Raw genomic sequence first — 14775 nt, 5'->3', positions numbered from 1 at the left:
TGCAAGACACATTAATGGGGAGGATGCATATTCTACAAAGCCTAAAAGTGTGCGAATATGGGGTGAAAACCTACAGTGGGTTTCCTAAGTTGCGCTTATGAGTTCTTATGTCGTTGGCATGGGCTAGCTGTACCACAAGCATTGTCGGCTACGTTTTAAGCTTCCACATACATGGATAAACCAAAAATTATTCAACATTTGATGAAGGAGACCTTAGAGATTGAAAAGGCACTACCCTTTCATCATGTACTAGATGATCTTAACTACCTCCAAGGGACTTAGAATCAGTATTGGGCTTTATTAGAGAATGAAAAATTGCATAGAGATCTTGATTATACTGTTTTCCCAATAGTTGTGGAGTGGGAGGGCCTACCAAAATATCTACCACAGATGTTGGACATTGGAGTGTCATATTGTTGTAGAAACCAAACAAGTGTTCTTATTGATGATAGTGATAAAATATGAAAAATGTGTTATAAATGGGGGCTAGATTATGATGCCCTGGGTCCGGACGGATGCGAACAAGATGTTGATGAAGAAAATTTATTATTTTTTAAATTTTATATAGAATTCTCAATGATAAGTTCCAATTAGAGTTAACATTATTGGAAATACAATTTTATTTCATTAATATTACAAACACACAAGTACAGACACTTGTTCTTACTAAACACACTACTAAAAACACTAATAATATGCCTAATAACTGCCAATGTTGGATGAACTACCACCACGAGCTGAATTGCCACCGTGTCCCAAACCGACTGTAGGACATTTACGATGATCGTGTCCTATTTGGGAACATAGACCAAATTTACGTGCGTATACGTTATCCCCAACATCCATTTGATTCAGTATCCGCATTCTTTTTTGCACTCCCCTACGACGTAAAAATGCCTTGTTACAAACTATTGCAAATGGTTCCTGCGGCAAATAAAACTTAGAAGCCATTGGTTAGAAGTGCCTGCTATAGGTGTTTGCTTATACATCCACACTATATTCTCTATCAACAGACCTCGTCGCTGCAAACCCAGTATGTTGAAAGAACTACATGGCATGAGAGCATGGCATGTGATAAATCGTCCATTTACAACATGAACATAATCGCGTGCTCTCATTGATGGTGTGGGTATTATTATCGCGGCCTCAATCCAAGCTGATTCGAACTTCAAAAATATTTTGGTCACTGCAATATTACATATATGTATGCCACATTGATCGCTTTTCATAACGGTCAAACTGTTGCATCGGATTTGGCATAATTTTAACACCCCTTTCAACCAAGGAGGATGAACTATGTAATCTATCAACGAACATCTCCGCTAGCTGCTTGAATGACATCTGCACCATGGCAGTGAGCGTCAATCCACAAGTTGACTTCAACAACCCATTAAAAGACTCCTAGATATTAGTAGTCAAAATTCTCTATCTTCTTCCACCATCCTTATGCATAGTCCATTTCTTAATCTCAAGATTCCTCAACCAAATATAAGCTCCTTCGTCTTCCTGCCTAATTAATTCCATCCGCATTAAGAATTTCCTCGCTAGATGATCTCTTGCAGCTATCCACATTATATCATATAACCTCTTGTTCGGATAAGCCCGTTGGAAGTTGGCCTTCAAGTTCCTAACACAGTAACGGTGGTAGCCATACTCATCCAAAGTACGCACAGACCTTAAAATCCTAGCATGCCGATCAGATATTAGACAAATACCTAAACATTTATCTCACAACGTGCTGCTTCAAGTGGTTTAAAAACCATGTTCAAGTATCTTAACTCTTATTGGAACAAATACCAAAGGCGAGGGAAAATATTTGGCCACTAGCATCTCAATCAACATCTTTATATTATACTTCTCTCGTACACATATATGTCGTCTATGGAGATTCTCGGCTGACAATAAACAAAACCATCAATGAATGGTTTAAATACCAGAACATATATCTAAATATGTTTTGTGGAATGTCAGGATGTCTGTCGTGCTTCCACTCAACAACTGTCCCGAGATTAAAGTGTTGCAAAGCAGCCATGTACCTTGGAAGAGCCGCAAATGACTTATCCCAGTTGCCATAAATAATCTCAAATGCACATTTACACCAGAGAAATACATTTCTTTTGGTAATGGTACACCCATATACCTGCGCAATGAATGTTATACACTCTTTTACCTTGTACCTTATGGATTATTCAATGCGTAAAATCAAGATAAGGGAAATCAAATCAATGTTCAAGTTAAAATAATTCCCATTGGATATGTCCATATTATAAGTATGCTTGCCAATGTATTTTCCCACCACCCACATATTGGTTTTCAACTTTATACCACGCAGCATCCACTTACAACCTTGGTCCCATCCATGACAAGCTATCTTATATGTTTTTTTTAGATGAATCAGCAACCTCGATCTCACAACAGTTTCTTTAAGCTGTAAATTTGCACCACCCTACTGAGGCGAGCCTTGTCATTGAAAAGCATCTTTTTGCAAAGCTCTATTGGTCTACTTTCATCTCGCATTTCTATACGAATGTTATCAATATTTCTTGTGAGGTCATCCACATTCGACATACTTGGCAAGTGATCAAGGTAGGAAATCTTCCTTGAATAAAAGGGCACACGCAACTCGTACATCGTTGGTCTAACAGTAGGTGAAGTATGCATATACGGAGTATGCTGAGTGGTGGCATCATATGCTCCATCGTCAAATCCAGTTGCTCATTGTCACTCTCATATGTGAAGTGTGGTTCCTCATCGTCGCTCTTATCAGAGAATGGTGCTTCATCGCCTGACTCATCAACGTTGATTACTGTCATCTTCCCCACTCTGTGCATTTTTCATATCCTGATTCAAAATATTTTCATCGCCCAGCTGAGTTAGGACAAGACCGTCACGTTTCTCATTTTCCCTGCACAGCCAATCAAATAATTAATATTTTGTACATCTCAACATAATATATTAACTCTAAGGCTTAAACGTATCATTCATAATTTGTAGATAGCTTATGATGCACATTATCAAATTACTAATAACTCGAGGATGGACCAGAATGATCCTATCCCTCTAAAAGTAGCTAGGTAGATTCCAACTGTTGGTTGATTCATAACATGTAAAATTCATATCTGGCTAGTAACATCTACGAAAGATATAAGAGTTATTACTATTATTATACATAAAATAAATAGTTAACTACAACAAGGTAAATTACAATTTACCACTCGGTATGTAAAGTTTGTATACTTGGTGATCCTCCATGCTACTGCATTTGCAAGAAATTATGTCATCGCTTCTCGTTAAACCCGTGGAGAAAAGTTTTAGATCTAACCAAACTCTTTCATACGGAACCTGTTTGGATAAAACAGATTAAAAAAATACCACCAGATGGTTGAGTCTTAGCCGTAGTTTGCGGAATATCAATATTGTTGACTTCTTCGACTTTACGTACATTTTCAGTATGCTTAACACAAGAACATCCTTGTGTTCATCCGGAGTCCTCAAAAAATCTTGCAGAGTTTCATTATCATCGATGTTAAACTCCGCATAACAAACCACACCTTGTGAAGTAAGCGAGTACATATATCTTCTAGTTACCTTAAGACTAACCGAACATTTACTCACACTCATTCTTTTACAAATCAGAGATACCAATTTCTGGTACTCCAATGTGAGTGGCACCTTAACAATACACTATGGAGAACAACTATAGCGCACCAAGTTATTCTCCACCACAGCCTCACCGCCCCAGTATTACGCAACCCTAATTTTTTGCTCATTAGACATCATAGCAAGATTCGAAGAGAACTTTGTACATATTGATGAAAATAAAGGGATGTATAAAGGATGCTGAAGAACAAAGGCAAATTGGTTCAAAGTAACTCAAGAATGATTTTTTCAAGAATGAATATTCGAGCCTTATAAATTCCTTATGCACGTGAAATGTCCATATAGCGCATGTATTATATGCATTATTCACATAGCACATGTATTACATGAGTTGTACACATAGCGCTATACTGTTAATCATCATGCAGTCATAATATGCAGTACAATCAAACTTCTATATAACAGCCTCGTTTGTTCCGAATATTTTTGGATGTTATAGCGAAGTGTTGTTATAGAGAACATATGTTATAACATAACATAAAAATTGGTTCCAAAAAAACTTGGCTTTTATAGAGAAGTGTTGTTATATATGGATGCTGTTATAGAGAGGTCTAAATGTATATGTTAACGCGGTAACTGACCGTTAACATATAAAACGGTTCTCATATCTTTTTATCTTTTTCGCACCTATTTTGATCTCTTGAGTCCAAAAAGTTGTTATTTAGGTTCCAGACTCTGATGCCAAAGGCAGAGAACACAGACTATGAACAAGGAGTTGCAAATATATGTGCAATGTCCTGTTTTTTAAGTACCAAACCCTAAGTGAACCACAAAATTTATAAACGATAACAACAATAGCTAGCCACGTAAAGTGATGACGAAAACTTGTAAATATTCACTAGATTAAAATGACCGTTACATGTAACTGCTCTTATTTCCTCTCCTTTTAATATTCACAAATCATAACCGTGGAAAGAAAAATAGAATATCTATAACCGACCCCATGCTTTCCGCTCCATAGAAATACAGTAACAACAACTCTCTTTCTTCCCCCTCTATTCTCGCTCCTTTCTTATTAAACATATTTAGCTCTTCATCAAACACTTTTTTCTTTCCACTATGATAGCTAAGACTCGAGAAATAATTATTGTATGAGAATGGAAGCAAGCAAGAAAGAGGGGGTGTCTTGTACCAGGTTACAGAAGAAAGCACCCTCTTCTCTACAACTAGAAGATAAGATGAATGTGGATGGTAATTTCAGAGTACCTTCCAATTTCATGGAAGAAGCTTCCTCTCATTGTGCCATTCCTTTGTTATCTCCACTTATATTTTCTAGCACATCTCTAGATGAAAATGTCAAGTGTGAATGTGATGATATCATTATAAATGGAACAGCCAAACATCTCGTTCAGGAAAATAATGCTCCTTTGGAGAAAGCTGGATGGCAACATCCTGCCGTAGGGACATATACAGAACCTTCGACCATTTTCGCCTTGTTTCAGTCACAATGTGCCCTTGCCAACTCGGGGCGTTGAGGTTTATAGTTAATGAATTGGTCCTGCAATTGTATAACCTGGTGAATTAGACGTACTACTTTCCAAACTAATGTGAATTTTTTCTTTTCTTATGTTATTAATAAGTCGAATCTTTCCCTCTTACATAATAGTAAGAGGTTAAGGATCGCGTAGTCTCTTTGTTTTGTTTACCTTGTAAGCATATCTTTTCTTCTTCTTTGTATTTCATCTGATTTTGGGTAAATCATGCAACTATTTTTAGGTGCAAAGGTCTTTCTTAGCTTCCTAACTGTTTGAGAGGAAACTTTGCCTCCACCTTGCCGTCATTAATAAAGTCACCATGTTTTGGAAACCAACTGGATGATCATTACTTGATAAAAATGTGAGGGCAAATTTTTTAATATCTTACCTTTAAAAGAGATAGCATCTTAAATATTACGGTGAATTCCTCTTCATTTTCGTTTCATTTTTTCTCCCCAAGTTAACCAATCTTCACCAGTGCTGCAAATTAACGCCTTCCGCATGGATTTTCATTATCCAAACATTTAACTATAAATAAATCAAAGTCAAAAGGAAAGCGAGGTCCATTAATTCACAGCCGAGTGGCTTACACTAGGGGATATAGTAATCAATGTTTACACTAAGCCACGTCAATTTACTATTAGATTAGAGATGCATGTGCAGTAAAGAGACGTAATGTAGGTGTGAATAACTTTTCCCGATAAAATTACCAACAGGCTGAAGGCTTGACCTATTTCAAAGTTTTTTCTTCTATAATTTCCAATTGCTAGCACAGAGGTAATGAATTATAAGGTAGCCGTTTTAACCACAGTAAACGTACGATAAGGTAATAAACTGTGTCCCAACAGATGAATGGAGAACATTACGCTTCATCGAAATCCAACCTTCCTCCCAAACATCAGTAAGAGCTGCAATCAAACTCAATTGTCACAAGTCACATATCACAACACATGCAAATTGGGAATATATCAGCATGACTGATCCAAGAAGTACACAGTTCATGGAACTATCCTTGGGGTATCATGAGCGCAGTTCAGCTAAAACAACATAGACGAGAAAAGAAAGATACCACTGGTATTAAATTAGCCAAGATGTTCCAAAAGCGTACAACACAGGAAAATTATACATTCCTCTCAGATCAAGTTCAAAAGCTCAACAAGTAATCCATATGGCCAAGCAGCAGCTCTTTTACTATATATATACACTCGGCCAACCAAAAAACTTCTCTAGCAATGAGCATTAAGCAACTTAGTCTCCTGGAGTTTTAACTTTCATTAAAATGCCAACAACAAAATAAGTAATCAGCTTGGTCGGTTCTTGAATTTGAGCTCCTTTACTGCCAAATTAGATTTTCCTTCAATTGCCTCAGAAGTCAAACTCTCCAGTTGCCTGGACAAGTAACCAATGAACCAAATAGATCAACTCAAGGATAAAAATAACAGTAACAAAGACAAGGGACCTTTTACCAAATAAAATAAAATGCAAATCAGAACAAAAGGTTCTAAATCCAACCTTATTGAAAAGAATGTCTTTATTATTTATGTGCATTATGCCATCCTTAAGGGTGCATTTCCACCTGCTCTTTGTACGTGTCACCTACAGAAGCTTGTATCAAGTCAGCTTTGTAGCACATCAAGACTGATACGACACTTCATGATAAACAACAGAATGGGGCATACAAAATTTTCCATTCAATACATTAACAAAAAGGATATCTTAACCTTGTCAAACTGAGCCAAAACTAGATGCGCTGTGTTTAGATCCTCCCCTTGGTCCACATCATCAAAATCATCGTCATCGTTTTCATTCAAGGGCTCATCATCATCATCAACATCATCATTCTGAAGGACAGGAGCAGGAGTAGGCGCTTGCATATCTAAAGGATGCAATGAAGAGGTTGCAGCAGCATCAGAAGGAGGATAAATTATAGCCATAAAGACTATGTACCTGAGAATAAATTACCATTTGGTGCTGGTGTGTTGACAATATTATAGTCTTCATTGACCACCCCTTGATAACCATAGATCTTCAAGTTGGGAAAAAATAAATAAGGTTACTAAAATACCATTCAAAAGCCATCAGATTTCATGTTTGTCAAATAAATATGACAATGAGAAGAGTAAGGAAGTTCTCATCTTCACTCCAATAAAAGAGATAGAAAGCTTCCACAAGCATTATACATTATAGGATAGGCACAATAGTAAACACAGATTATATTTGTTATTCAAAACATTATCTATGCAGACAGGAGTCAGAAACATGCACACTAGCCAACACTTCTATCTATTAGTTGATCATAGTCCAGAACTGACGACAGAATCTAGGAATGGATGTGGCAGCTAATTATTCGTGAAAAAGGACATATCTCAGTCAAAAGTAGAATAGAGTAACATTAGTTATTTATTTACTCACTTCATCATTTGTATAACCATGTGACTTTTCACGTAGGTTAAGAGAGAAGAGTTTCAATAATTTGTTATATTTGACTTTGTATAAGAAAATAGAAGGAAGACGTGAAAGGTTATGAGATTGCACATCAAATTCTGACTGCCCTTTAATAATAGAATTGCTTTCTGATATAGTGCGCTTCGCCATTGAAGGAAATGAAGGTTTTCGTCCTGGTCAAACTAAACAGAAATTAGGTCAACCATAATGGATCAGGGCATACTGTTCTTATGAAAACAAAATTAGTTTCTTTTGCTTTTTTACAAGTAAAAAGAAAACAGCATTAGTTTACATTGGCTTGAATTCTTACAACAACAACAACAACCCAGTAAAATCCCACCAGTGGGGGTGGGGTGGGGTCTGGGGAGAGTAGAGTGTACGCAGACCTTACCCCTACCCTAGAGGGGGTAGAGAGGCTATTTCCGGGAGACCCTCAGCTCAGATACAATAGATCTATGACAACAAAACCCAAAAAATAATCAGCAACGTGAGAGACAACAAATAAATGGAAAAGCAGTAACACAAATATTATGCAAAGGTGTGAAACACAACATAAATCGCTAGCAGTGCTAAACAAAACACTATCATACTCGTCGGTGCAAAGAGGGAAACCGGGACAAAGATGAAAGTTGCTCGACTACCCTTTAACCTACAACCCTAATGCTCGACCTCCACACCTTCCTATCAAGAGCCATGTCCTCGGAAATCTGGAGCCGCGCCATGTCCTGTCTGATCACCTCACCCCAATACTTCTTGGGCCGCCCTCTACTTGTTCTCGTACTTGTCAAAGCCAACTGCTCACACCTCCTAACCGGAGCATCTAGGATTCTCCTCTGCACGTGTCCGAACCATCTAAGTCGCGCTTCCCACATCTTGTCGTCCACTGGAGCCATGCCCACCCTCTTCTGAATATCTTCATTCCTAATCTTATCCAGCCTAGTGTGCCCACACATCCATCTCAACATCCTCATTTCTGCTACTTCATCTTATGGATATGTGAATTCTTGACTGGCCAACACTCAGCCCCATACAACATGGCCGGTTTAACCACCGCTCTATAGAACATACTTTTGGCTTGAATTCTTAGATACAGAAAATTTTGGCCTTTAAGCAGAAAGGTCAGGTAGTTTGGATGGGCAAATCAAGTAGAGATAAGAGGGTCCCATTTTATGAGAGTAAAGTCGTCTAAAATTCATATCTGAAGTTCTATACAACCATGCATTTTTCATCCAAAATCAGTGTGGAAGGAGGAGGAAGAAGAAGTTTTGTTGGATTTTTCCTGCTGGATCAGTAGTTGCACCACTTTTAAAAACAGGGACAAGTTGAACACCACCCCTTAAAAGGGACACTTGGTGAATTATTTTGCATAATAACTAAGGTCTGCAGTGTCTTGGCGCAGCTCCAAACCAACCCAAGCATGCCTTACTCAGTAGAATACTTGACTCAATGCTATCCTATTTAAATACATGTATATGCTATTTCATTCAAAAGAAAAAACATGCATATGTTACTGTATCTCATTGAAATAAGCCCTTTATCCACATGTTCTCCCTTAAGCACTGAAAATACCTTTAAAACCCTATGTTGCTAGGATACGGGTGCAGGTATCCAATACGGCTGCACATCCAGGGGTCAGATTCTTCCTCATATAAATTTTAGAATTCGGGGACACAGATCGAAGTACAGGTAACGGTGTGGGTGTTGGGATATCGCCGAAAATGTATATCACGACATATGTGTGCAAATGTGTGTGAGAGAGAATCCCTAAATCAAACCAAATACCAAATGAAACTATACTTCTTGGCCGTCGTCAAAGCACCCAAGTTAGGTAGGCCAAATCTAGTTCGGATCCCACACCCACACCCAAATAGTGTCGGATCAACACGAGTACAACAAAAATTTTGAAGGATCCGAGCAACATAGTTCAAAATTCAAAGGCATTTGAATTCATTTTGTGTGAAAGGAAGCTTTCAAAGCACCCAAAAAAATTAAAATGCCACAACGAAACAAAAACAGATACATACCACATGGATGAAAAGTACAATTAAAATGCCATATGTGCAATCAAGAGGGTAGCTACGCCTTGAAAAAATAGGACAAACACAGGACCTTTGTATAGCATGTGAATATGCCTTTGGATGACGATGATACATAAAAGAAGAAAAACTCACATTGGGTGTCGAAAGCGCTTCGTCGTAGTGGTCAGTTGGACCATCAACTTGAGGAATTCTAGAAGCAGCAGCCTGGATAGAGGTCACCAACTCAAGCTGAATAGTGTTGCCTTCACCAGCCTGTATAGGACAAACCAATACATCTTGTTCTTATTATAGGTTGGTATTTTAATTTGGAAAATAGAAACATAATTCAAAAGGGTATCACGAGTTGCAGTGCAACTAATCAGACAAGTAGGGCACCACTAAGCTAATCCTCTAATTTTAAAATTCCGCACCAAGAGCTCTATTCTTAACAATGTCAGCAACTCCACTCTCCACTATGTTCGCCTTGTAGGAGTAAATCTTCCAAAAAATGACTCGTGATATTGACCAAGTAACCAACCAACTTCTCTTTCCACCCCCAACCTAACCCAAACGAGAAGCAGGGATGAAAAGCAGGAAAAAGGGGAGGTTTTTACATCCATAAATATAAAACATATTTCACCTAGTATTTAAAAGTGAATGTGTCGCCATACAAGATTGGATATTTTATTATAGGTAAGAGATTGGATATCATATTCTACAGAAGGTGCAAGCAACACACAGATGATAAAAGAGCAAATGTCTTCTGTGATAAAATGCACATGTCCAATGTAAGGTGTTAAAATGGGACAAGTTAGACCTAAAATAACATGGTAAATTGTTGTTCTAAAAGTCCTACAATTTTGTCGAAATCAATAGCTAAGTAAAGAACAAAATAGAAGCAACAGAGACAATAGGCAATACTAATTAGTAGGAATTAAGGTTTAGTTGTTTTTGAATTAAGGTTTAGTTGTTGCTACACTCTAGTTAGAGATAAATCGGTCCCAACATTGCATGCACCTTGACTATCCACCAGGTACCTGCTACGTACCTGCTACCTCCCATCAGCATAGGTACCCGGGTGGCTCTATCCACCAAGAATTAAGCAGATGGAAGAAATCACCTACAGTGAAATGAATTAGGCTAGATAGGGTACAATGGTTACAAGGGATACATCCAAACTAGTTTGGATTTGAGGCCGAGTTGATTGATTGAAACATTTTGATGAATTCAAGACATCACAGCAACCAAGAGACATCAGAACTGCTAGAGAACAAAGCAAAGCTGGATGTGCAAAATCACAAGTTTTACCCATTCGGAGGAGCTTATATTTAAACATTTAGGGTTGTACACTGTTACATGTTTGTCCGGTTGTACCAGCCTTGACCTCTTGACTTAGTAGTGTGAAAAGACTCCCTCAACCACTATGACAAAGAGCGACCAGTGGCTGTACAGTGTTACATTGTTTAACCATACAAGTACAAGTCCTTCCCGCCTACATTTAAATAACCTTGGCCCCTCTTTATTTCCATCAAACAAATGCTCTCTGCAGCAATAGTTCTCATATGATCACAAGTCTTGTTTGCTATAGTTATCCAAGAGTTAATATCATAGGTTTGAAATATATGCAAGTATCTCATTCAGTGAATAAGCAAAGCCCTGCCTTCATGATGTCATATATTGAGTCTGCAGCACCATCCTGTTGAGGTATGTATCCCCCATTGTTATATTGAGATGCAAAATCTTCCCTTTTCCGCTTTCCAGCAGCCGTCATAAAGAAGTCCTGCAATTTAGCTGACATCAAGACCAACTCTGAACCAAAGGTAACATGTTTTGTAGAGGCACTAAGTTACGCGCAAAGCCAAGGGAAAGGGCAAATTCAATGGTAGAGGACATTGACTTAATGCATAAATAGACGTGTCTTGTGCATCCATGAGGGTTGAGAATTGCTAGATTCAAATCACACTCGAATATTTCCTTCCCTGGAGCTATATACATAATACTCAATTACATCCAACATGATGACGTGAACTCAATATTATGCGGACAGAGTATCAAACACCTACTCCCTTTTCCCTACCCTAAAGAACATAAAACATGTGTCCAATACACGGCAACATTCTGATTCAAAATTATGTATTAGGCAGCAATACATTTACTAACTAGCAAAATTACTAATTTTTGCTTTGAGACCAATAAAAGCAATAAAACAAGGCTGATAAATAAATTCTACCTAAAAGTTATGCAAGCCCGATCAGCAGCTAAACAACCTCATGTTCCTCACCATCTTATAGTTATTACAGTGACAAGAGCTAAGAAAGCTTTCTAACAAGAAGAAAAGGGTTATATGAGAAGGGCAGGGATCCTCTTTGAACTCCCAAGATAAGCAACTGTACAAGTTCCACAAAATATTACAAAATCAGTTTGGGAGTTTCTAGGGAAAGAAGGATTATCTTTAAACTTTGAGAATGGCATGCTGAAAAAAAGTGGACTATTTTGCTTTTAGTTGCTCTTGCTTGCATGTCTACTTGTGAGGAAATGTTCCAGGTGTAAATTCAAGATTAGTATATATACTCTCTCCGTTTCAATTTAGATGAGGTAGTTTGACTTGACACAAAGTTTAAGAAAAAAAAAAAACTTTTGAAACATGTGGTCCTAAGAGTTTAAGGGGCAAAAGCTTTTTGGAGCCATGACATTTGTGTGACTATAAAAGCTTCTCATTAAGGGTAAAGTGGGTAAAATGAAAAGTTTAAAGCTGAATTGTTTCCAAAAATAGAAACGTGTCATTCTTTTTAGAACAAACTAATAAGGAAAGTGTGTCATTTAAATTGAAACAGAGAGAGTAATATATAATATGTGTGTGTGTATGTGTGTTAAACAAGAACATCATGTGACACAAGTTACTAGAAGAAAGACGACATGTAGCCTTTCTTTCTTTAGCAAGTATATAGAAGCATAACATTTCACCTGAGTCATGGGTTGCTGAGAAGCTCCGCGATCAACTTCTTCTCGTCCTTCAACATAAGCTGCAGCAGGAGGAAGGCAACTAACGCTTAATATACGTAATGCATCAAAATGCTTGCTTCCATGGAATATATTTAAATATTTTCCTCACCAACATTAACATCAAGGGGAGGCCTTTGATTCAACCAAGGGGAGGGTGGTTGCTGCACAAGTCAAAGCAAACATTTTCAATACCATACTTATCTGGAAATCAAAATACTTGCAGCAACAGGAAAATGTGAAAGGCCATCAAATCATCCTATTAGAAAAACTAAATGTGTGCATGTGGCAAACATAAATCTTACAAAACCACATGCATCTTACAAAGCAGATTGATAACCTTTGTACAGAATACAGCAAGGAGATAGTTAAAATGCCTACCATAAATGGGCTAGGTCTCCCTGGACCGCCTTTCAACTGAGTTGCACCACCAGTATCATTCAAAGAAGAGTACTCATTAGGTGTAAAGGGAGTACTGCCACCTGTAGGAATATTATACATTGAGCTGCTATCTGCTGTTCCAGGAAGAGGTGTTTGGGCAGTTCCCGGGAGGGGTGTCTGCACTGTTCCAGGTAGCGGTGTCTGGGCGGTACCAGGCAACGGAGTCTGCAATGGAGTCTGCAAGTGGAGAATATACATGTGTCAATTTATGAGCCCCCAAGAGTTGCTTGCTTTTCAATAGCTAGTAAAATCGGGTACTCACTGGAGGAAACAGAATATCGGCAGTGGGAGTTTCATACTCCTCAGTGCCTTCATAAGGCACATTAAGGTCATGAACAGGGGTTGTTATTGGACCTCCAGGGGTCCCTTTCGGAGCTGGATTCCTCTCTGTTGTACCCAATATTGCCCCAGCATGCATCATTTTCATCTCCCATAACTGAAAAATTGACATTAAACTATCAAACTTAAAACCCTTAAATTCACCTAATTGGATCCAGAAAGAGACCCAATTACTAATCAGATCAACCAACAAAAACCCACTAGAATAGTAACTAATCTGCAATCAGCTAAATTTAAACCCTAGAACCTCTGCAAATTTCATAAATCGCGTCATTAATTTGCTAATTAATGAAAAATTCGATTGAAAAAGAAAAGAGAAATTACTCCTTGGAGCTCGTTGAGGATACTCTCTCCGGGACCACCGTTGTTGATGAACTCATCACGGACCTTGCTGATGACATCTTCGATGACGTGGATGTAAACATTGCTCGTAGTCGAACTCGCCATTCCTCCGAATCTAACTTTTATCAGATAAATTGACGGATAAGAATAAATAACGATCTTACGGAGCTAAACCCTAAACGATTGATAGGACATGGGAGAAATTAGGGCCTAGGGTTTTCGAACGCCGGTGAAGGGTTTGAAGTGAACGGAACGGCGGAGAGAGAGATTGAAAGGATAGGGGAAGAGCGGAAGTGAGATGGAATAAAAGAGTGGAATATAAATAGGTTTGCATCCGATTAGTTGCGTGTTATACACGTGGCGAGATCTGGTAGCTCCGAACTTCTCTGTCTATATTGGGGGAAAATAGAAATTTGGAGATTTTATTATAAGACGAAGACATGGGTGGATCAGTTTAAGCGGCCCAGAGCAGCGTCACCGACTCACCCAGACACCTACCAGCATTCCCAATTTCCCGTAGTTCACTTCATTTTAAAACCGGATTTACCCCTATATTAGACAAGAGGGGTTGCTCTGATGGTAAGCAACCTCCGCTTCCAACCAAGAGGTCGGGGGTCTATTTGGAAACAGCCTCTCTACCTCAGGGTAGGGGTAAGGTTTGCGTACAAACTACCCTCCTCAGACTCCACTAAGTGGGATTATACTGGATTGTTATTGTTGTATTGTTGTATTTACCCCTATATTACTAGTATATATATATTTTATTTTATGTTTACGAGTTTTTGACCAATATCATTTCTATTGTTTCAGACCGACTTTGTTTACATTATTATACTATCTCACTTAACATGCAACCTTACTTGTGTTTAGAGAACTTTACCAGAAATATTCTTCTGTTAATTTTTCCATCTTTTTCTAATAAAATCTTCTATTGTCACGAGGATTTTATATATAATTTTTCTTTGCTTTTCGCAGCTCTTTAAAGAACAAATGTCAACTGCTGAAGTGTTGAAGTCGTGGAGTAATATTAGACTCTTGATGAAGATGTTAGACTA

The 14775-nt window shown here is 38.1% G+C and overlaps 1 protein-coding gene across 1 annotated transcript; it reads right to left on the bottom strand.

Annotated features, from left to right (window-relative positions):
• Positions 1-6189: 6189 nt before the first annotated feature.
• Positions 6190-14149, bottom strand: LOC104235265 (transcription initiation factor IIA large subunit-like). The gene is made up of 11 exons (XM_009788985.2): positions 13703-14149; positions 13302-13475; positions 12980-13216; positions 12711-12762; positions 12563-12621; positions 11259-11378; positions 9752-9871; positions 7098-7161; positions 6857-7011; positions 6648-6731; positions 6190-6524 (listed from the first exon to the last, which is right to left on the bottom strand). The coding sequence occupies exons 1-11, from the start codon at positions 13823-13825 to the stop codon at positions 6501-6503; spliced, it is 1212 nt and encodes a 403-aa protein (XP_009787287.1). The 5' UTR covers positions 13826-14149; the 3' UTR covers positions 6190-6500.
• Between the last annotated feature and the right edge of the window lie 626 nt (positions 14150-14775).

This window comes from Nicotiana sylvestris, chromosome 6 (genome assembly GCF_000393655.2).
Source record: "Nicotiana sylvestris chromosome 6, ASM39365v2, whole genome shotgun sequence".
Classification (NCBI taxonomy): Eukaryota; Viridiplantae; Streptophyta; class Magnoliopsida; order Solanales; family Solanaceae; genus Nicotiana; species Nicotiana sylvestris.
This window is presented reverse-complemented; position numbering and strand designations above follow the sequence as displayed.